Source organism: Dromiciops gliroides, chromosome 2 (assembly GCF_019393635.1).
Source record: "Dromiciops gliroides isolate mDroGli1 chromosome 2, mDroGli1.pri, whole genome shotgun sequence".
Classification (NCBI taxonomy): Eukaryota; Metazoa; Chordata; class Mammalia; order Microbiotheria; family Microbiotheriidae; genus Dromiciops; species Dromiciops gliroides.
The window spans coordinates 621606375-621631323 of NC_057862.1; the positions used below are offsets into that span (position 1 = coordinate 621606375).

The 24949-nt window shown below is 39.9% G+C and overlaps 1 protein-coding gene across 1 annotated transcript in view; it reads right to left on the minus strand.

The window, feature by feature from the left end:
- ADAMTS18 (ADAM metallopeptidase with thrombospondin type 1 motif 18) overlaps window positions 1-24949 on the minus strand; it is a 187818-nt gene that overhangs the window by 62737 nt on the left and 100132 nt on the right. The window contains exons 12-14 of the mRNA XM_043981146.1: window positions 14739-14834; window positions 9723-9871; window positions 2255-2427 (exon numbers count right to left, since the gene is read on the minus strand). Of these exons, the coding sequence (XP_043837081.1) occupies window positions 2255-2427; window positions 9723-9871; window positions 14739-14834 (418 nt within the window). The remainder of the gene's footprint in view (window positions 1-2254; window positions 2428-9722; window positions 9872-14738; window positions 14835-24949) is intronic.

Consider the following 24949-nt stretch of genomic DNA (forward strand, 5'->3'; position numbering starts at 1 on the left):
CCCACTTTAAGGAGCTAAAAGTCAAGTAAAAGAAAGGCAAGATGAGCAGACAGAGAAAGGTAAGGACCATAGAAAGTTTCTTTAGTGACAAGGAAGATCGAGGTGCACCCTCAGAGGAAGATGTCAACATCAGGGCCCCTATATCTAAAGCTTCCAGGAAAAATATGAATTGGTCTCAGGCCACAGAGGCACTCAAAAAGGACTTTGAAGATAAAGTTAGCAATGTAGAGGAAAAAATGGAAAGAGAAATGAGAGTGATGCAGGAAAGACATGAGAAAAAAGTCAAACAGCTTGAAAAGCCAAATGAAAAAGCTCTCTGGTGAAAATAACTGCCTAAGAATTAGGATTGAACAAATGGAAGCCAGTGACTTTATGGGAAACCAAGACACAGTAAAGCAAATCCAAATGAATAAAAAAATAGAGGGCAATGTGAAATATCTTATGGGAAAAACTGCTGATCTAAAAAATCAGTCCAGGAGAGATCATTTGAAAATTATTGATCTACCTGAAAACCATGATGAAGGAAAGAACTTAGACATCATCTTCCAAGATATTCACAGGGAAAATTGCCCTGAAATTCTAGAAGCAGAAGCTAAAATAGAAATTGAAAGAATCCATTGATCACCTCCAGAAAGAGATCCCAAAAGGAAAACTCCTAGGAATATTATAGCCAAATTCCAGAACTCTCAGGTCAAGGAGAAAATATTGCAAGCTGCCAAAAAGAAAGAATTCAAGTACTGCGGAGCCCCAGTCAAGATAGCACAAGATCTAGCAGCTTCTACATTAAAGGACTGGAGGGAATGGAATATGATATTCCGGAGGGCAAAGGAATTGGGATTACAACCAAGAATCACCTACCCAGCAAAGCTGATCATAATCTTTCAGAGGAAAAAATGGGACTTTAATGAAAAAGAGGACTTTCAGGTATTTGTGATGAAAAGACCTGAACTGAATGGAAAATTTGACTTTCAAATACAAGACCCTAGAGAACCATAAAAAACTGGAGTTGGGGGACATACCTACAGTCGTGCAGTGGGTGACTTGTGTCTGAGGATAGGTTTGGGCTGGGATTCCCTTGGGTCCAAGGTAGATGCTTTGTCCACTGTGTCACCTAGCTGCCCCATGATGACATCTTTAGAGTTAAATTGAGGGGTGAGGGAAATGCACTGGGGGAGGGGGAAGGGCAGAGGTGAAATCCTACATGAAAGAAACAGGAAAAGGTTTATGGAGTGGGGGAAGAGATGGGAGAGGAGCAGGGCAGTAAATGAATTTTACACTCATCAGAAAAGGCTCAAAGACCCTAAACTCATCAGAGTTGCCTCAAGGAGGGACTAACACACACACACACACACACACACACACACACACACACACACAACTGGGTGGAGCAATCTATTTAATCTGGGCAGTAAATGAGCCTAATGCTCATCAGAATTGGCTCAAAGACCTCAATCTCATTAGAATTGGTTCAAGGAGGGAATAGTACACACTCAATTGGGTAGAGTAATCTCTCTAACCCTGCAGGGAAATAGGAGAGGAAGAGGATAAAGAGAGAGGGGCAAAAGAAGGAAGGGCAGATTGGGGGAGAGAACAGACAGAAGCAAATCCCTTTTGAAGAGGGATAGCATAAAAGAAGATGGATAACAGAATAAATATCATGGGGAAGGGAATAGGATAGAAGGGAAACATTTAACAATAGTAATCATGAAAAAGAGAAAAGGGGGAAAAATTGTACAAAAAATATCAATAGCAACTCTTTGTGGTGGCTAAGAATTGAGAATCAAAGGAATGTCCATCAGTTGAGGAATGAGGGAAGAAGCTGTGCTATATGATTGTGGTGGAATGGTGTTGTGCTATAAGAAATGACAAAAAGGATGATCCCAGAAAAACATGGAAAGACTAATGAACATCGATGTATAGTGAAGTGAGCAGACCTGGGAGGACATTGTGCAGAGTGACAGCAATATTATTCAATGAGCAATTGTGAATGACTTAACTACTCTCAGCAATGCAATGATCCAAGACAATCCCAAGGGACTAATGACAAAGCCCCAAAGAAAGAACTGATAAAAAAAATACTTGTGGATTGTACATATACAACCTGGTTGCAATCTTTTGGAGAGAGGAGGAAAGGGAGGGAGGGAGAAAAATTTGGAACTCTAAATCTTATGAAAATGAATGTTGAAAACTACCCTTACATGTAACTGGAAAAAATAAAAGAAATGTTTGTTGCTAAAAAAAAAAATCCAATTACCTTCCACTTTAGTATAGGGTTTCCACTGGTAGTACCATCCTCGGAAAGGCTTACTGTTATACTCAGCACACTGCTGGGCACGGAAGTCCACACTATTGGCTGGACAAGGGTGAATGTTGCACAGCTGATATAGGTGACTAGACCCTGAACAGAACTTGCCACCATGTTGTGGTCTAGAAATAAAAGAAAAAAAAAGATCACTAATAAACCAAATTAAACTAATAAATAAATGGTTTTATCTACAGATGCTCAAATGGATGAGACTTATCTACTCTCCACCTGTACCTCTGCTCAGGTAGATTAACAGTTAATACCTAAGTGACCAGGAATGTCCCCTTCTATTTACTCTGTATGTATCAGATATAGTACAATATACATGTTGTCTCCCCAATTAGAATGGAAGCTCCTTGGGGGCAGGGATTGTGTTTTTACATTTTCCTGGTGTTTCCAGTGTTTAGCATAGAGCCTAGCATATAGTAAGTTCTTAATAAAAGTTTGTTGATTGATTGATAATAGCAAAGGAGAAGCCTAGGCAAAATGCTATATGGAGAGGGAATTCACTTTCATTTGGGGAGGATCAAGAAGGATTTCATGAAGGAGGTTGTATCTCATTGGGATCTTCAAAGAAGAGTTTTCAGCAGAATGAGGTTAGGGAGTTGAGAAGAGACAATTCCAGGCATGACAGGATGGTAGAAGCAATGGCATGGAGACACAAGAAGGCAAGAAAAAGACAGGGGAATGGGATTAGGACAGTTGGACTAAAACATATAGTAAATAGAAGGGAATCAAAAGAGACCATGCTTAATAGGTTGAAGTAAGATGACAGTAGCCTTAGAATGTAAAGATCTGGGGCCTGTATTTTATTTGTTAGGTAATGGGGAGTCATTAAATGTTTTTGAAGAGGAGAGTGACACAATAAGAGCATTACTTCAGAAATGTATGGAGAACAGATTGGAGAAGGCATAGATTTGTAGAAGGGAGACATTATGAGGCTACTACTATCCAGGAAAGAGCCAATGAGAGCTTGAATTCAGGCAATGAGAGTGTGAATGGAGAGGAATACATGGAGTAAGAGTCATTCCAATCCTCCCAATCAAAAGTTGTCTTTCTCCTAACATTATCCTGCAGAGAACAGTTAAGGAAAATGAGGCTCAGAGATGGTGATCTCTTCTGCCTCAAATGTTCTTTGAGGCTTCTGGAGCTCCCCTTTGGCTCCATCATACGGTACCCTGTGTTATATGAATCTCCTTGAGGACAGGAACCATCTCAATTTTTATCTTTGCCTCTCCAAAGCTTTCTACAAAATAGGTACTTGATAAATGTTTGTAAAATTTAGTCGAATTAGCCAATGATCATGTGTTGGCTAAGGGAGAATCTCAGGTTTTGAACCTATGTGACTGAGAGGTTGGTAATGCCCTTAGTTGACATAGAGATATCAGGGAGAGGGACAGGCCTGGAGGAAAGATAAGGGATTCCATTTTAAACATGTTGGATTTGGTTTAAGATGGCAGGGAAATGGAATTTTGAAACTCAGGGTAGAAGTTGAAGGTAGAAATAGGGGCTTGGCATTTATCTATCTAGATTAACAACAGAAGCTATAGAAACAGATCGGATCACTAAGTGAGAGGGTGTTCCTGACATTCATGACGAATATGATTTTAAATTCCCAGTGAAATAATTTGTCTGAAGAAATCTTGAAGACTCAATCCATTGCTTTGGAAGAGTACAGTTCAGCAAAGTAAAGAAAAATCATGAATGATGAGAATACCTGCCAAGAGGACAGCCTTTTTTTCCCCCACAACAATTCTGTGAGGTAGAAGGCACTGAGACCCAAATAAGAGAAATGACTTGTCCAAAGTCATATAGCCTAGAAGAGGGATTGTAATACAGGTCTCAACTTCAAATCTAGAGTTCTTTCTACCATATTTCTCTTGGATAGAGTGGATGAACTCAGAGGACTTCATGAATGTAAGGCAGTGATACAGTGACCACCCATAAAATGTGTAAAGAAAATAAAAGACGATGGACAAACTATAGTATATTAATATAATTATTCAATGAGAATTATGAGGAATACAAAGAAACCTAGAAAGATTTCTTTAAACTGATACAGGACAAAGTAGAACCAACAGAACAATAATACGGAATGACTTGAATAAAATAAATAGAAAAAACCTACTATAAAACATCAGAATTAAGGTCAATGAAAAAAATTGTAATGAAACATCTACCTCCCTCATCTTCATGGAAAGGTGGTGGACTACAGGTAAAAGACAAGGACTCTAACATTGTTAGAAATGGTTAATGTGTCCATTTGTTTTGCTTAACTGTATTTTGTTTCAAGGAAGGATTATTTTGGGGTAAAGGGATGTTATTGGGGAACAAAATCAATGTAAAAAAACATGCATTAAGTAAAACATTCAAAGGGGGTAAAATGATGCATTGACCTGGGAAAACCATTGAGCTGTGAAAAAGGAAACTCCCAAGGATCCTTGTGTGGGAAAAGGCAAATGTTTATATTGAGTGAAGTGGACACAACCACATGCTTCAGATTTAGTAAGAAGCCAACCAGCAACTTGACAGAGGAAAAAACATTTTGCTGGAACAGAGCCAAATGAGATATGGGAAGGATTAAAGCAATCACCTTGGGACAGTCAGCCAAAAAACTACTTTTATTTGGGCCTCCTATGTAAGTTAAAATAAACAATGTCTTGATTAGTTTTCATTCTGTGGAAAAAAGATAAGGAATGCCTTTAGTGATTATTTCTATGATTGAGCCTTTCTCAAACTACATTATGCTATTTCTCTGAACAATGCCCCATTAGAAGGGAGTGGTTCTCAATCCCCAGATAGGAATCAGGCATGAATTTAAATCTCTCTGGTGTCATTCCCTGCTTCTTACCATCTGAGCCATTAAATTAGATCATCTATTTCTTTCTGGGGAAAATATTGAGATTGCAAAATGCTGGGGAGGATGCAACCAGATCCATGAAATGAGCTGCAAAACTGTCAAAAAACATAGTTGGGATGGTATCCTGGAAGGGTAGAAAGGGTATTGAATTTGGAGGTGAGACCTTAATTTGAATCCTTCCAGGGCTACATGCTACCTGTAAGAGCCAGTACCCTTCTTCAGGTCTCAGCCTCTCTCACTTGAAAAATGTTCAACTGGATCTTCCACATTCCTTCCAGCTCTAAATAGCATGATTTTAGGGCCCAGGTTTAAATCCAGAGTTTGCCATTTACTACCCATGAGACCTTTGTAGGGGTCCTTTACCTGGACTCCATAAACTTCTTTGTTATTTTAAAAAATGTTTTGATGACCAAATTCTATACATAAGAAGGCTTGCAAACCCTGTGAAAACCTAAATTACCTAGCACATAGGCACCCTGTTTTCCTTCATTCCCTCCCACATGGGTGGGGGTAGCTGCCTTTGTTTGGCTGGACAAATGAAGAAAAACAGAGAGATACCAGGTTCATTTCTCAGAGCCAAGGTAAAAGGGGAAGAGGAGTATTTCCCCTCCCCAGTTTAGTTCATGGATCCTGAGCTGTGGGCAAACTGTGATCTTCACACTGTGGATACAACAGGAAAGAACTGCAGCCACTCTTCCAGGCTGGTTAATTTTAAAGATGCAACCTGTTCTGGCCATGCAGCCAGTCAAAACAAGCTACCTCCATCCATGTAGTAGGGGAATAGAGGAGAGCAGGATGCATCTAGGTATTCATGGAACAAACCATTTATGTCCTATTTTATTTTATGAATATAAAAACATCATTCTGAGAGGGGGGGGTCCAAAGGCATCACCAAACTGCCAAGGGGGTCCCTGCCTTAGAGGAATCACTTAATTGAATTTGACAAATATTTACTAAATACCCAATACTCAACTTGACTGTTTTCAACAATGCAATGATCAAAGACAATCCCAAAGCACTACTGATGAAACATACTATCCACCTCCAAAGAAAGAAGTGATATTGATGGAACAGACTGAAGCATGCTATTTTTCACTTTCTTTCATTTTTTCTTTTAATTAGGTTTTCTAGTACAAAATGACAAATATGGTAATGGTTTGCATAATCATACATGTATAAACTACATCTGATGGCTTACCGCCTCAGGGAGGGGGGAGGAGAGGGAGGGAAGGAGGGATAAAAATTAGAACCCAAAACTATAAATAAAAATGTTTATTACATTAGGAAAAATAAATAAGTACCCAGTACTCAAAAGGGTAGAGCATACAAAGGTGAAAAATAGCATAGATCTTGCTATCTAAGAGCTTCTACTCTTAATAGAGGAGATGTGTCTACACTTTAGTGAGATAATTGAATGATTATTTCATTCAGTGTGTACATAATTCCCAGATTTTCCAACACTTTTTCCTCACAATCATCCTAGGAGATAAGTAGTACAAATAGCATTGCCCTCAGATTACAAATTTGGAAACTGAGGTTCAGAGAGGTTCAGCTAATAAGTAGTGTCAAGTAGAGCCTTGAATTCATCTAAATTTGACTCCCAGCTCAATATTCCTTTCACTACATATTACTTCAATAATTTGAAAAGAGTAATAACACTGATGGTTGACATTTATGTAGGTGTGGGAAAGTTTCCGTCTAGCCTAGTTATAAATCATAAGAGACCAGTAACAAAGAGACAAGCATAGTGAATGAAGTGCAAGGACCATCTATGCTTTATAATGAAGAAGTTTTCCCTGATACCATTAGAGGGATGACTTGCCATTGGTGAATCAAAGACTGTCCATTATTTCCGGCCTTTAAAAAACAAGTTTGCCAGCCTGAGAGATGATCAAGACTGGAAACAGTTGTGTGAAGTATGAAGTTCATGCCTCTAGCAGAGAGCAACAGAAGGAGACAGTATTCCTTTCTCCTCCCCACCCCTGCCATCCATGGCATCTTGCAATAGAGCCACCTACCCAGGAAACACCAAATCCAATAGGAAGAATAAGAGAGGGGGAAAGAGCAAACTGCTTCAAGGAGAGTGACACCTGGAAGCAAAGGAAAAGACCAACCATGAATTCAAGAGAAAATAATCTCTAACAATTGAGAATGGAGCTGATGCAAAGAGCAAAGCAAGGGAGGCAATTTTGGGGATGCTTCTAGCAAAAATACTATGCCCGGGGAGGACAACTGTGAGAACCTTATAAGAAAAGAAAGGGTATCAAAGCCCCTGCAGTACCAGAAGCATGACTTGTCTTTGCCACATGTAGCTCTTTATCCGTATGCTACTGTGGACTCTAAACTTTTCCCCATAATTTCCACTTCTACCATATATATTTGTGGGAAGGTAGACTCCAGGTTGATGGGGAAGGAGGGAAAATGTTGTATAATGACTATTGTTACTATGCCATCTTAGTAAATGCTTTTGCTTTGAGCTAGTTATGCCTACTGGATGACTATTAAAGGTAAGAACACTGACTGGGGACTCTTGAACTACAGTTTTAGGAGTAGATTTAGAGTGCCCTTGAAACTGAGAGTTGTGATTCTCCTGGGAATCCAACCTGCAAACCTGTAACTAGCAAATTGAAGAGGTAGCCCAAAGAGGATAGACTTAAGGTTTACACAGAACTTCTGAGACATGCTTCCATTTGATCTTCAGAACAACCATGTGAGGTAAGTAGTACAGGTATTACTATCCCCATTTTAGTTCTGGGGAAACTAAGCCTGAGAGAGATTAAGTTGCTTGCCCAAAGCTAGCAAGTTTCTATAGCAAGATTTCAACTCCGGTTTGAGGTCCAGTGAGATACCCACCATAGTATGCAGCCTAAAGACCCATGATTTCATCAGTGTCTGTTACCTGTGTTAATATGAATGTATGGACCACCTGGATTTGATGGAGCTGCCTTATTATCCAAGAGTATTTTAGGAAACTCTGGATTAATAGGAGCAAAACCCAGATTGCTAGCAGATAAGTCCCTACCTGGTGACTTCTTTCCCCAGGATAGTAAGTCCCTGCATTATGGGGACATCTAGACATCCTCATCCTTACCAAATTCCTTTTTGGAATCATGTAATCTTATCATACTGTTTCTGTATTTCTTATATACTTGTTATAACTGAAATTGTTCAAACTGCTTTGTATTACATCCCACCTTGTTACAGTATTTGCTTTGGGGTTGATTTGTATCATGCTAATGAAACTGATAACACCCTGAAACCAGTGAGCAAAGAAACCTTAGAAAGAGGGAGTCTTTGAGCTCCTTCTTTGGAAGGGGTCTCCACATGATTCATGGCTGCTTGTTCTTGGGATAAATAAACTGGCACTATGTTTTTCCTGTCTATCTCTGATCTGGTTTTTCCTGTGGGAGAAATTATAAAAATAATTTCTCTGATTTGTTTATTTTTTCTGTAGGAGACAGGCAATAAAAAACCAATAATTGACTCCTACACCAATACAGATCCCAATCCCTACACTATGGCCAACTGTTTCATGAACTTCTGTGAGCAAAAAACCTTCCTCTCTTAGTTACTAGTTCTTTAGTAATGAACCTTTCCATACTTAGTTAAATTGACCTATGGATGACAGATAAAAATAATCCATTGTTTGGTCTGTATGTGAAACTTTTAAAGCTTCATAGTACTTGCCAGAGCTTAAGTCACTACCTTCAAGAACTCAGGGCTCCCTTTCCAACAAGGAGGGAAGAAAATCCTCAAGAACTAACCCCTGGATGCTCTAACCACACCTGCACACTCTTCTGCTTCACAGAGAGAAAACTCTCCAAAGATTATTCATATCATTGTGTGAGCCCTCTACCATTTTGCAGACTGGGAGACTAGAGGTAGGCAAAGATTTCGTGCATGAGGTTAAAACAGAAGCATGCTAGGGGAGGTAGTGTGGTATAGTGGAGAAAGCACTGGCTCTGAATTCAGAGCAATGGGCTCACAGCTGGTCTCTGATATGCCCTTGGGCAAATCACTTTATCTCCCTTGAACTTGGTTTCCTCAACTGCATCAACATGAGGTGGTTCAACTAATGGTCTCTGAGGACCGTTCCAGAGGTAGTTCTCTGATCCTCTATCTCTTCCCTCTCTCCAGTTTCATGAAGTCTAAACCATAGTTTAGGCCATCATCCCTTCACACCATCATGGAGCCATGGGGAGCCTCGGAATGCATCAAGTCCAATCCCTAACCGAGCAGAAACCCTATCAGCAGCATCCCTGACAAATGGCCATGTAGCTGTCACTTGGGTGTTCTTTCCTCCTCTTCTGAATAATCCAAGGATTGGGACACAATGCCATTATGGTGAGGTTTAACCAGACCATAGTGGGGTTTTACCGAAATGAACTAGTGGTGTTTATAGCGGGAAAACTGAATCTTAGAGAGAAGTGACTTACCTAAAGTCACACAGCTAGTGAGTGATAGAAGTAGGAATCAAAGCCAGATCTCCTGACTCTAAGGCCAGCACATTTCCCACAATGCCATCCTGCCTACATGCTTTTTCCTCAGCTGTCTTACTTGGGGTTAGTGCAGTGCCTCTCTTGCTGAGTGACTCCTCCCCCGCAGGTCCGTGTGCACTCCGACCATGCTGACCACTCCGACCAGTGGCCGTGTATGGGCCGGGGTCCATGCTCACCAAACTTGACACACTGACCTCGCCGACACCACTGTCAAAAGAATAGGGACATGTTTCCCATCAGAACCTGGCAGGTAAAGAATTATGGAGAATAAACAGGCAAATGCCTACAGGGTATCTAGAAGCATGGCTATAACCAGGGAGGAATCTTCAGGCTGATTTCCCAGGAGCATTGCAAGATCCAGAAAGGATTATTTCCTCTCCTTCATGGTCCCCAGTCTTTATACCTTGCTGTCCTTCACTGGCCTAAAACCTAAGATGAAAGGCAGACCACAGAAGCTAAAGAACACATACAGTGGAGACCAGCTGGTTGCAATGGTCTCTGAACTGCCTTTGCTAACCCCACCACCCCCCTACCCCATTCATGCTCTATTACTTTCTTCATCTCACACACACACACACACACACACACACACACACACACACCCCTAACTATTTTTACCCGAGGTGAAAAGAGCCAGAAAAGCATTCACTGTCCCAAAGAGAAGATTCTTCTTACATTTTAGTTTTAGTTTTTTTTTTAAATGCCTCCATGGTTGGGGGGAGGGAGGTAAGCTTACAGAGGGACTCAGAATTCATGCTGTGCATTCTGAAAGCCTGACATCTAGAGAGGGCTTCTCTCATCAATGGGATCAGGATTACATATGTGGGAAACTGTCAGGGCAAGATGTTCAGATAGGGATCCATAAGGCAGCAAATGCCGTCAGAGCGTAGCCAAGCTGACAATCTGTCCATACCGATGGATGAAAAATAAAACCACTCTCTTCCACTTCCCCCCCCCCCAAAGTCTCAGCTAGGAAAGGTCATGAATTTTTCCAAGCTTGGCCACCACTTGGGAGGGAATAGATACTGTAAAAGCACTGTGGGCTGAGAGGCAAAACTTTTTCAATTGTTAATTTCCTGCTGGGGGAAAGGATTAAACGATGAATGGTTCTACTGAAAATATGTCTTTGGCTCTTGCCTGTTTTACACAAGAGGTGAAGCAGATTGATTACCCAAAGGTCATATGCCAAATTAGTGGCAGAGCTCAGCCTTAGATAGAGGGTCTCTGGACCCCTGGTATGGACTGCTTTTTCAACTGTTACTATATCGTCTTCCTGAAGCTCTTTTACTCTACACTTCTCCAAATCAGGAAGCCTGTGTTCAAATCCCAGTTCTGACACCATCTCAATGGGAAATCACAGGCAAAGTGTTTCTACTCTCTTAGCCTCAGTTTCCTTGTCTGCAAATGTGAATAATAATCCTTGCACGTCTTCATTTATAGAGTGGTAAGGAAAGCACAACCATGCATTATTAATGTTAGAGTTATTATTCTTCTCTCCCCCATCTCCACCCCCCATCTCAAGAGTTCCATTATCATTAGGGAGCACTATCTTAGGCATTTTTATTATGTGAGATTTCTGCATGACTTAGCACAACTTACTCTATTCTCTTAAGTCCTTGGTGATCAGATTCATCAGACTGGGTTTGGGATGGGCCAGATTTTGATGAGTTAGGATGGAGGGGAGGGTCAGGCTCAGTTACAGAATTATGGGGAGTGGGTTAGGTTTTCAAATCCTTATTTTTCCCCTGTGATAACTTTGGCTTCACTACTATTTAGCATGGAGTTGGCTGCCAATACATATTGTCAACACCAAGATCCTGCTTCTTCTCTTCCAATTCTTGCCATCTGTTAATTAATTTTCAGGCTTTTAATTTTCCTTTCCCCAAAGTGCAATTGCCATTTCAGAATTTTCATGAAATCATGAAACAGAATCACAAGATCGCTGAGCGGAATGGGACATCAGAGGTCATCTAGTCTAATGTATCCCTGAGTAAAGATCCCCTCTACAGCAGTGCTGACAATATGTCACATTCAGTTTTCATGTGAATATCTCCAGTAAGGGGAGCTTGCTACCAGTGTAGGCAGCCTATTCCATCTCTGGAATGCTCAGGAAGCTTTTCCCTATATCAAGCTGATATATGCCTCTTGAAACTGCATAGATCTGGAGCCAGGACGCACCTTGGAGGCTGTCTAACCTCTGGGATCTGCCTTAAAGCTCAGTGCCTTCCCTCTGAGATGACCTCTGATTTACCCTGTGTATGTATATGTACACACATACACACATATATATATATTGCCAAGCAGAAGAATATGAATCCATTTTTCATGGGACTGCCCTCCAAAGAGCTGAAGGCAGCAATCTTATCTCCTGCAAGTCTCTCTTCTCCAGGATAAGCATCCTTGATCTATCTTTTCAATTACTCTTCTATATTCACTGTAGTGCATCAATGACTCTCCCCAAATTTAACACTAAGAACCAAACACGATGATCCAGATGGGGTTTGTCCAGGGTGGAGAAAAATGGAAGTATTCCTAGTCCTTTAAACACTGGCTTCTGCTTGGCTGTAAGTCTGTGTCCAGCTATCACTACAGCAAGGGGTGACAATATAGATGGAGAAGAGAGAAGGAGAGAAATGGGCAGCTTAGAGTGGCCGGTCTGCATTAGGGTCATCAAGTAAACTAGCCTTCTTCTAGTAATATGATGATGATGATGCTATTCGTTCTCATTTCAGGCATCCATGCTTTTTTCCAGTGAGCCTACTCCCTATTCTAAAACTGACCCTATAACTTCTCCATGCCCTAGCAGATGCTCCTTGAGTGATGCTCAAAATCATTCAACTCTCAGAAGATGAACCTTGTTATACTTACCTAGAATCCTCCACAGGCAAGTGACACATAGTCCATTATTGGGTGCATACTAGAAACCTTTCACTTATACTCTGCTGACATAGCTCAGGCTCCCTTCCAACATACAAGGCATCAGAAGTGGCCATCATCCGAGATGACATAAAACTATATGAACAAATGAACTAGGGGCAGCTAGGTAGCGCAGTGGATAGAGCACTGGCCCTGGATTCAGAAGGACCTGAGTTCAAGTCCGGCCTCAGACACTTGACACTAGCTGTGTGACCCTGGGCAAGTCACTTAACCCCCATTGCCCCAGGAAAAAAAATATAAAACAAAACAAAACAAAATAACAAATGAACTACAGAGGTAGTTTCATTTCCTAACAAGGAGATTCAGCCCAGAGATGAACATATCTAAAAGATGGACAGATACAAATAGATTTAGATCTGGAGGAGATCTTGGTCACCATTTAGTCCATACCCCTCATTTTACAGATTAAGAAACAGGCACAGAATGGAGATGAGACTTCCACAAGGGCATCTCTATAGTAAATTGCAAGTCCAGGATTCTAACCCACATTCTCTGACTCCAAATTCAGAGCTCTTTCAAATACACCATAAAAGACAAAATTAGCTAAGGGGAAGTGGATTTGAGGAGTACATTAAAAATGGAAGATTAGGTTGGTTCAAGAAAAATTTTTTCTAGAGAATTACAGTATGATAATAAGAGAAATATAAGGGGCTTCAGAGCACTGGACCTGAAGTCAGGAAGACCTGAGTTCAAATTCAGCCTCAGACATTCATTAAATGCTGCATGACCATGGGTAAGTAACTTATAACCTGTGCCTCAGTTTCCTCAACTACACAATAAGGATAATAATGGTACCTACCATCTGGAATTATTGTTAAGGATCAAGTGAGAAAATATGTGTAAAGTGCTCAGCAGGCAGTGCCTAGAATGAAGTAGTTTAATAAACACTCATTTCCTTCCTTCCTTCCATTAAGCCTAAATTTGTCTTTTTGAACTTCCACTCATCACGTTAGTTCTGCCCAGCAGAGCCAAATAAAACAAGTCTAATCCTTCTTCCATACTATAGTTCTTCAAACATTTAAGATCTTCAGTGTGGACTCACTCATGCAGGACCCAACCCCTTCACCTCCTAGTCAAAGGTTTATTGATTCATTGTGGTGAGAAACAGTCACCTGTTGGTGGTCAACAACAATCACCACAGCTTGCATTTAAGGATTATACACATTAAAGTTACAAGATGCTTCCTTCACAGCCCTGTGAGGCAGTCATTCAGGTACAGTGAAGTATTTATTGTATTCATTAAAGCACGTACTCCCTGCCAGCCACTGTGCTGAACACTGGCCCTACCTCAAGAAGCTCACATTCTAATGCAGGGATATAATATAAAAGTGACCACACACACACACACACACACACACACACACACACAAGATAAGAAGTGATCTCAGAGTGAAAGCACTAGCAGTGGAGAGCACAAGAAAATACTATTACAGGTGACATTTGAGTTCAATTGTGAAAGAAGCTAAGGGAATCAGGAGGCAGGCTAAGAAGGAAGAGCATTTCAGGCATGAGGATAGAATGTAAAAATCCAGGGGGTCTTCAAGGTCACACAGCTAAGTATTATTTTATAGTTGAGGAAATTGAGGCTCAAAAAGATTAAGTGACTCGACTAGAGTCACACAGCTAATAAATATCAGTGGTCTTACTGGAACCCATCCCTCCCATTATAAAACCAATGTTTTTTCCACTATACCAGTAATAATAATAATAATAATAATAATGATAATAATAATAAAGCTAGCATTTATATAGCAGTTACTTTATGTTAGGTACTATGCTAAGTACTTTAAGAATATTATCTCATTTGATGCTCACACCAAACTTGGGAGGTAGGTACTATTATTATCCCCATTCTACAGTTAAGAAAACTGAGGAAGACAGAGTCAATTAGACTTGCCTAAGGTAGTACAGCTAGTACGTGTCTGAGGCCAGATTTGAATTCAGGTCTTCCTGACTCCAGGCCCAGAGTTTGATTCATTGTACCACACCAGGCTGCTTATCTGTTTAAGTCAATCCTTTGTTGTATCAATCAATCAATAAACATTTATTAAGCAACCATGATGTACCATACCCTATGCCAGGCATGGGGAATACACCGACAAAAAGGAAACACAAAACTAAAGATCATGCAGTTTACCTTACTCAGACCACAAATGGTGCCTTCTGCTGCTGGCATGAATTTTGTTTCACATCTATGGCCCGTTCGATGACACCAAAGGGATTTACAGATATCCTGAAAGGGAAAGCAAAGAATAGTTAAGCAAAAGTGAGAACTAAGGCAATCAATATACCATATATACTAGCAGTTCTCAAAGGATGGCTCAAGGACCGCTGGGGGTTCCCAAGACCCTTTAAAGGGGCTATAAGGTCAAAACTATTTTCACAATGATACTAAGAAATCTTAAGTTATATGTCAGTAGATATTGATGTGATATCTGGGCATTGCAGTGGTCAGGAAGACTCATCTTAAGTTCAAATCTGGCCTCAGTCACTTACTAGTTATGTGACCCTGCATAAGTCACCTACTCCTGTTTGCCTCAGTTTCTTCATCTATGCTGGAGAAGGAAAGGGCAAACCACTCCACTCTCAAAGGCCCTAGGCATGGCAGAGGAGTAGAGAGAGGTGAAATGGGGGGAAAAGACACACCAGAAAGACCTGTTTCAGAAGATGGGATGTGAGCTGAATCCTCAGGAAAGCCACAAAGCAGAGGTGAGGAGGGAGGATATTGAAGACACAGGGACAGCCAGTGAAAAGACTCAGAATTCCAACCAGATAGAGCAAGTAGAACAATGTCACGGGTCTGTAGAGTATATGGAAGAGAGCAAAGTATAAAAAGACTGGAAGGGTCAGAAGAAGCCAGGGTGCGAAGAGCTTTAAAAGCCAAAATAGAAGATTTCATACTGGACCCAGGGGGTAATGAGAAATTGAACCATGCTTTCAAAACCCACGAACTGCTCCCTCCTTAACACAAAGAGTCATCAATATAACAGATACTCAATACTCAGTGATGCTGCCCAATTGGCTTATCATGATCTCAGAAGAATAAAAATGGGGTATGATCCAAAAGGCAAAAGAAAGACTCATAGTGAGTAAATGGGATGCCTCCTGTGCCCAGTGATGATTTGTGCACAAGAAATGGAGTAAGATGCATCACTGAGGGCACCTACAACTAGAAAGGAAATGGTCTGGTCATGGAACGGAAATGCAATATAACAGAGGCATAAGCCAAGTACTGAACTGATTTTTGTTTGGTCCAGATCTATTATTTCATCAAGGTGGTGAATCTATGTGAAAACTCCCTCTACCGATACAGATGCACAATCTGTCTATAACTGATAGTATTTGCAGAGATGTCTAATGGTGCTGAGAAGTGAAGGATGTGCCTATGATTATAAGGTTGATGTGTCAAAAGGGGGACCTGAACCTCAGTTGTCCTGACTCCAGGGCCAGCCCTCTTTCCGCTCTGCCATGAGGACTGTATTATACTAATACCCATGAAATACTGGAGAAAAAAACAGAAAAGGTCCCCAAAGTTTAAGGCAAATACTCTGTGGAGGATTTATGTTACACATGGACTAGGATCCTACAGGATGAGAGAACATGGATGGGTTGTGATCTACATTGGTGGAAAGAGTCTAATTATATAATACTTTAAGGTTTGAAAAGTGCTTAACACATATTATCTCATTTGATCCTCAAAACTATTCCATGATGTACCTACTATTATCATCCCCATTTTACAGATGAGGAAATTAAGGGTAGGAGAGGTTAAATGATTTGTCAAGGGTAACACAACTACTAAGTTAGGTAGGATTCAAACTCAAGTCATCCTGACACCAAGTCCACCACTCCATCCAGTATATTGATGAAATTATGGATCTACCAAAATACCAAGAAACCATTTTAATTCTCAATTTCAAAAAATTCAATTGTTATAAAAGCAATAAATATCATATATGTCATCTTTAGTGAAGATATGAAAATCCAAGAACATAAATTTGAAAGGACCTTAGAACATAAAATGTTCTACAATGAGCCTTAAATTGTTATCTATTTCAAATTCTCACTATACAAATGAGGAAATTGAAGCAATGGAGGGGAAATGACTTGCCCAAAGTTAAATAACCACTTAGAAGCAATGTGTCTCTTGACTCCTATGTCAATGTCCTTTCTGCAACTACTTTTTCATTTGTTTGATTTTTTGTGTTTTAATATTTAATAAAGGCTGTAATTCTGGGACAATTTTAATGAAGTTTTCAAAGAACTTACATTGCTAATACAATCATCAGGGATCGAAAATAGGAAAGCACTCAGAGTTAATATTATAATCTGAAGTTTTTGTCTTATTAATTCCATAAAACCAAGGCTTTACTAAGCATTTTAAAAATCATCCAGGTCCAGTTCTCTCAGTCCCCATCCCAAGGTGAAACTGACAGCATAGTGCCAAAACGGCCAGGACCAGATTAGACAGGGCAAGCTGCAACAATGCTCTCTGAGTTAGTGAAGGGACAGGGTCAGTAAAAGCAGGTCAAGCTAAGAGGCAAAGGTTGATTACCAGCTTATTTGTGAAAGAGTGACGCAGCCAAGAAGTCCATCTATAGGGAACAGTGAGATCCAAGAGAGGAGGAAGACACAACAATCTACAACCAAGCAAAGGTCACAAAAGCCAGACACCAGATAAATCAAGGAAACAGTTCCAAGCTGGTGTAAAAGGTTTCCCACAATCTTTCCCCTTCTGGGAGTGAAAGTAGCCACTGTGAGGGTTTTTTTAAATTTTTTATTATTTTTTTTAATGGAGTATGGAGGGCTAGCCAAACCTGACTACGTATTTCCTATTAAGCCACAGCCATGGAAGCTACCACTCACTTCCACTGCATAGAAGGTAACTGCTATTAGCAGATGGCATGGATGAGCAAATTGCCTAATATTTCATGGTATAGATCTGGGTCAATGGTGAAGGGAACAACTTAATATGGAGTGTCTTGTGAGAGTTACTGGGATGAATGAAGGAGTGAAATAGAGGCTGGGAAATAAACTTCAGTGGCATTCATGTTATTGATCTTGGTCTCTTCTTCCTTTTGTGTATTTGATGTGTATATATGGGTGTCTTGAGGTCTCTATGTTGATCTATATCATGTCTTACATTTCTATTTTGCCCACTTGTAGCATGACCCAGGAAAGCCAAGTGATGATGAAATTATGTTATAAAATCTAGTCTACAGCTGCCTATCTAAATGGTACCACCTAATGGTACCTGTTTTCTTATGGCTTCCATACCTGGAGCATAGTAGGTGCTCAGAGATATCAAACCACCCAAGAATCATGGCATATTAGTGGTTGACAACCCTGGTACGTGAATATTTCATAGATCATAGATTATTAGAGATAGAAGGGAATTCATTGGCCATTTTACAGATAGAAAAACTGAGACCCTGAGAAATCTCATAATGTATGCATGGTCACACAGCTAATGAGTAATAATGTCAAGATTCAAACTCGGGTCTTCTTATTCCATGTTCCAGGCTTTCTATAACACTAGCATATTCATATTTGAAGGTTTATAAAATGTGGCTTAAGTATTCAGTTTATATTTAAAGCACTGTATAAATGTGAGATTGTTGTTGTTCAATCATGGAGAGGAGAATAGAGGATAATCACTATGATTATCAGCTCACAAAAAGAGCAGTAAAATGAAAAATATACTTCAGGAAGCTGAACATAAACATATCACACCAAGGACCCAAGCAAGATTATCCTCAAGAGAATCGATAAATTAAACTGGAATGACAACAAACATGAAAAATGTGACAGATCTGTCAGCATTTCTATAACAAACTATTTTTTCCCTGATAAAAAGTAGATCCATCACATAAGAAAGTAGAAATGACACTAAAAAAATACAAAACCAAAAAGGGCAACAGATCAAGTGTACACTGAAGAAATGTGTGCTGAGGGTGAGAGAATTTCGAAAGCACTGAGATACTAATTTTCAAAATACCTGAAAGAGGTAAAGATATCAAACAAATGGGAAAAAATCACAGAAGGTGATTTCTCTCCCCCCAAGCTATTGAACAAATTTATCATAGATCAATAATTATTGACCCATCTAATGTACTTTCCAGTTTCTATAACATCTTTATGAAATGTTATACATACATATTGTATATCCTTGATGAAAATATAAGCTAAAACGGGTTTTTACGATCTCCTATAGGAAAATGCCTCTTCTGTCAGTGAAGCGAGTGAAAGATTTGAAGAATGTGCCCTCCAAATGTGCCTTTAGTTTATTACAAAAATACTTGACTTAGTAAAGCAAGAATTTCTTCCATCCAGAACCTCCCATTCATAGGTTAAAATCACATAAGAATCCTTGATCAAGACAAACAAAGCAACAATTTTGTTAATTTATACTCTGGTTATCCATATGAAACAAAGCATAAAAATCAATCAATTGGGAAGGATTTATTAAATACCTACTGTGTAGCAGGCAGTATGGTAGGTGCTAGGAATGTAAAGACAAACATGGAACAGTCCCTGCTCTCAAGCCCACGTTCTATATCTGGTGAGACAACACATATATAATCATACACAGAATATATAAAAATAAAGTCTTTTAGAGAGGAAGGTCACCAGGGATCATGAAGGATCGAGAAAGGCTTCATGTAGAAGGTCATGCTCAAGCTGAGGCTTGAAGGAAGTAAAGGAATTTAGGAAGTGGAGGTGAGGAAGAGGTGCAATAAATGGGGAATGGCCAGTGTAAAGGCTTGGAGACAAGAGATGGAAGGTCATGTGTGAAGAACAACAAGAAGCCCAGCTTCTCCATAGTTTCAGGAATTAGAGTAGTGTATAATGAGGTGGGATAGGTAGATTAGAGCCAGTTTTCAAAGGGCTTTGAAAGCCAAACAGAGAAATGTTGATTTTGTCCTAGAAACAATAGTTTATTCAGTAGGAGAGCTACATGGTTAGACCTAACTCAAGGAAATCAGTGGCAGCTGTATGAAAGATGGATAGGAGGGGATAGAGGTAGGCAAAATGATCAGTAGGTGATTACAGTAGTCTAGGTGAAAGGTGATGAGAGACTGAACAAGAGTGGAGACTGCTTGAATAGATGTGAGAGATGGTTAGAGGTAGAAACAAGACTTGTCAACTGACCAGATATATGGGATGAGAGAGAGTGAGGAGCTGAGCATACTTGAGGTAGAAGGATAATGACTTGGGCTCAGAATGTAATAAGAGAAAAGAAGGAACTTGGTTATATGTAAGGAACAGTATGGTACTTTTAATTATCCCAAGTAGCTACCTAAAACAAAACCCCAGATTTTTATTACCAAAAAATTTTCCAGAGATTGGCATCTCAAAGCCACATGCTTTGTGCCATACCTCTCTCCCCATGAGAAGTCCAAGGATTTCTTTCATGGTTTCCCTTCCCTTCCCTAAATAAATTGCCATCTTATTTAAAAAATTTTTCCAGTGATGTGGTATGACTGTGAGTTATTGAATACCACAGTATGCTAAGAAATGACCCAGAGGTCAATGAGGAGATGTATAGTGGCCATAAGTATTTTGGAAGGTACCATGATGACTTGCATGAAAAAAGTGGCAAAAAGGCTATTGTCCAGGAAATGTATCTGAAAAGATGTGCTGTTCATGTAGAAATATTGAGCAAGCATCGCATCATGGTAACAGTCCAAGTGCTGCATTGGCAGTCACAAAATATAAAAAGACCTAAAGGAAGTGCACCATGGGGATTTCATACAAGTAAACATGGACAAGATTTACTTTGGTTGAAGTGACAAATAGGGGGATTTTTATTTGCAGCATTGGAAGTACTAACATGGTCAAAGTTTCTGTTGAAATATAAATATCATCAGTATATTACCATTATTTCTCCCATTATTTTCTCTTCCAGTCCAGGGTTTATTTCTCAAAGAGAAAATGGCATGCCTATAGTCAGTCAATCAACATTTATTAGATTTTATTGTTAGCATTGGTAGAGAAGCAATCAACACCATGGCTAATGGTTATGGTAACCTTGAGAGTAGCCCCCTGGTTCAGTATGAAGTAAATGACATCAAAGCCCTAGGAATCCTGAACTGAATCTTGTTATTGATGTAGGTGGTAGTTGAGGTGGCTTCCCATGGGATACTTAAAAAGTAGTGTAGCTGACTACTGGTCCTGGTAGGTTTAACTAAGGTACCTGATTTTGGTACCTTTAGGTAGGTGTTTTTTTGTTTTTTGGTGGGTTTTTTTTTGGTGAAGCAATTGGGGTTAAGTGACTTGCCCAGTGTCACACAGCTAGTAAGTATCAAGTGTCTGAGGCCAGATTTGAACTCAGGTACTCCTGACTCCAGGGCCATACTCTATCCACTGTGCCACCTAGCTGCCCCAGGTAGGTGGTTTTGATTGCCCAAAGAGTGGAAGACCTGGTTGAACACCCAAGGTGTAGAAAATCCCTAGTCTGGATTTTCTGGGGAGAACTGTTCCTGGCATGGGGGTGTCTTTGGGTCACTTCTCTGATGTAGTGACAAGCAAGGAAGCAGCTAGGGAAAGGCATGTGTCTGTGTCCAGTTTCCAGGGGCCTGCTCTTGTTGCAGTAATTGGCACTGTCCCCCCATGGTGACAAGTAGAAGTTCCAGTAAGGGCTGAGTCTGATGAAAAGGCTGTTAAGACATGGTTTTGACTACTTTTCAAAGACTACTCTATTACCCTATGGTCTCAGAGAGCTCAGATGTCACAATTCTATACTCTAGTATGTTCTATACTATAGAAACTGCATCTTCTTTATCTGTCACTTCTAGAAGACCTAGTGCAGGTAGTTCACAAACAGAAACAGTAGGTTGTGACATGAACATCCTATGCTTGGAGTCAGTATCCTTGGTTTATGTAACTTTGGACCTAAATGGCCATTTGGGGAACAGGAAGAAAAGGCAGACTCGGGGCTGGAAACAGTCCTCCAAGGCAGAGAGGTGGTGGACTGCAAGCAAAGGAAGTCCCTACATTACCAGATGAGATTGATGTGATTTTGCTTAACCGTTTTTGTTATAAGAGAGGGTTCTGTTAGGGGTGGCTACTGGAAATGATCATGGTATAAAAAACATGAGTAAAACATTAATTTTTAAAATGAAAAAAAAACCCCAACAACTATTGTGCTATAAAGGTAGGGGGAAATTGCTCAGTTGGTGCCACTGAAGGGAGGGGGTATAAATCAGACACTGCGGTAACTTAGCGGGTAGCAATACTGGGCTAGCCAGAGCCTGTGTTTCCATCGCGGCACCCTGGCCACCCTGAGTCTCAGCTTTCTAATGTGTAAAATGAGAATAACTGTGCCTGGAACTTGCACTTCATTGGGTTTTTGTGAGATTCAAGTGAGGGAATTTTTGCAAGTCACATGTAAATTTCAGTAACTAGATAATAGATGCTTAGTATTTGTTAAATGAACTTAATACACTTATTGGAAAGTGAAACAAGTTCTTTCTCAACTCAACTGCTGAGCACTTTGCATCTGTCCAGATATATGTTTTTATATACCCATAGAAAGATTCAATTCAGCAATCATTTACTAAACACCAACCAGGTACAGAGCACCATGCTCGATGCTGGTGAAACATTCTGGTAATGATGTTCTGTAGACAATTGAGATGCAGAAGAACTCAGAAGAAAAATCAGAACTATTGATCCAGATTTGGGAGTGATCTACTTGTGGCGGGAGGAGAACAGCTGAAGTTATGGGAGTGAGTAAGATAAACAAGGGAGAGAGTGGAAAGGAAGAAAAGACAGGTTCCCCAAAAAGACACTCTTGGGGAACATTGACCTACAGAGGTCATGAAGTGCATAAAGAGCCAGGAGGGCTTTTTGGAGGGGTTGTGGAATGATAGGCACCTTGGTGTTTTGTTAGTGGAGCTATGAATCAGCACAACCATTTTGCAAAGCAATTCAGAATTAGCAAAAGTCCATATCAGAGATTCTGTAATTGAGTTTGTACATCAAAAAGAACATTGATAAGAAGTCCCTGTATACACCAAAATAATTCTGGCAGCACTTTTTGTGGTATCAAAGATTTGGAAGCAAAGTAGATGCCCACTGATTGGGAAATGACTAAACAAATTGTGGTACATGAATGTAATAGAATATTACTGTGCTATAAAAGTGATGACTATAATGAGTATGGAAAAGAATGGAAAGAGTTACAATAATCTAATGCAAAGTGAATTAAGAAAATCCTAGTAAATAATATACACAAAGACTATAACATGCAAAAGGAAGGGACAGCCACAAAATAATAAAAAAAGAATGTTGCAAAATTACAACAAATATACATGGCACCAAAGAAGAGATATGAACAAACACCTCCAACCTACTCCCTTGCAGAGGTAGATGCCACAAATGTGGTATATTGTATATATTTTCAGACTTTTTCCATACATTGATTAGTTTTTCTGATTGTTGCCCTTTTCTCTCTTTTTTTTTCCTTAAAAAATAGTACATGTTATTAAGAGCTGGCTCTTTAAGAGGGAGGAGGATAATGGATACTGGAAGAAATTTTGGTAATGTGAAAACAAAAGATATCAATAAAAGTTTATTTTCTAAAAAATAATAGGATCGGGGCAGCTAGGTGGCACAGTGGATAGAGCACCAGCCCTGGAGTCAGGAGTACCTGAGTTCAAATCAGGCCTCAGACACTTAATACTTACTAGCTGTGTGACCCTGGGCAAGTCACTTAACCCCCATTGCCTCACTTTAAAAACAAAAAAAGTAAAAAAAAAAAAATAATAGGATCATACAGCTAAAACTAGAAGAGACCTTAAGGATCATCTCATCCAACTCCCTCACTTTATAGATAAGAAAACTGGGGCATAGAGACATGAAATGACTTGCCCAACATCACACAGGTAATAAGTGTTAAGGAGATTCAAAGTCCTTTGACTCCAGATCCAGTGTTCTTTTCACTTTACCAAAATGAAGACCCAGAATAAGTAGTAAGAAAGATAGGAAAGCAACCAGGAGAGTGTGGTATCTTTGAAGTTAATGGAAGAGATGGGACAGAGAAAGGAGTAATCAACAATGCCAAGAATTCTGAAAAGGTCAAAGAAGAAAGTCTGAAAAAGACTATCAAATTTGATGAGGACATTGGTGACCTAAAGAGAAAACACTTTGAGCATTGGCTGGCAAAAAATCAACTGCAAGAGATTGAGGAGTGAATAGGTGGTAAAGAAATGGAGGCTCTAGTAGTGAAGAAAAAGTCAGATATTGGACAATAGCTGGATGGAGTCGAAGGGAGGCTTTAAAAAATAAATGAAGGGGGGCAGCTAGATGGCGCAGTGGATAGAGCACCAGCCCTGGAGTCAGGAGGCCCTGAGTTCAAATCCGGCCTCAGACACTTAACACTTACTAGCTGTGTGACCCTGGGCAAGTCACTTAACCCCAATTGCCTCACTAAAAAAAAAAAAAATGAAGAATGAAGAGACATAAGCATATCTGTAGGCATATGGGAAGGATTCAAGATGGGGAAGGAAGGAGATACTACTACCTCATGTTCCAATTGGTACAGTTCGCCAAACTGAAAGAAATTAGCAACTGGTAAAATTTTCTATTGATAACTTTGCTGTAGCGAAGAGTGCTAGATTTAGAGCCCAAAGCCTTGGGTTTGAATCCCAGCTCTTCCACTGATCTCAGCTGTGTGACTTTGGACAGGTCATTTAACCCAGAGCTAACACTGAGGAGGCAAAGGAGGCAACCACCTAGAGCAAGGAGCAACAAGGAACATGTTTCAATATGACTTGTACCTTCATATCTTCTTATTGTCAGATAATTCTGCTCTCATTGGCACATGGGTCTTTATTTAGTGATGCCAAATTGTACGTGTTAAAGTGAAAGCTCACTGAATTTCTTCCATTTGCACTAAAATTTACGTGACTGCCCCACTCCCTTTATCTTATGACTATTTCATGATCTTGGAAGCAGCTTTAATGGGCTTCCACAATATACCTCAAGCCCCAAGGTGTTCCCTGACCGAATGAGTTTGGTAAATGGTGCTCTAGATGTCTTGAGAACAGGCTGTATCACTTGTTGAGGGCTACCTGCCTCACAGGACCGAGTGGTATCATGAGAACATAGGATCTGGAATCAGAAGACTTGGATTCAAGTCCTTTCAATACTTTTTTACACGCTATATGATCTTAAGCAACTCACTTTCTCTGAAACCTACTGTCCTCATGGGAATGATGATATACCACACACATAGTTTTAATGTAACCTCTAGTTGAACCTTATTTCAGAAGATGTAATTTCTTTATGATAGAATAATGAATGAATGAATGAATGAATGAATGAATGAATGAATGAAAGGAA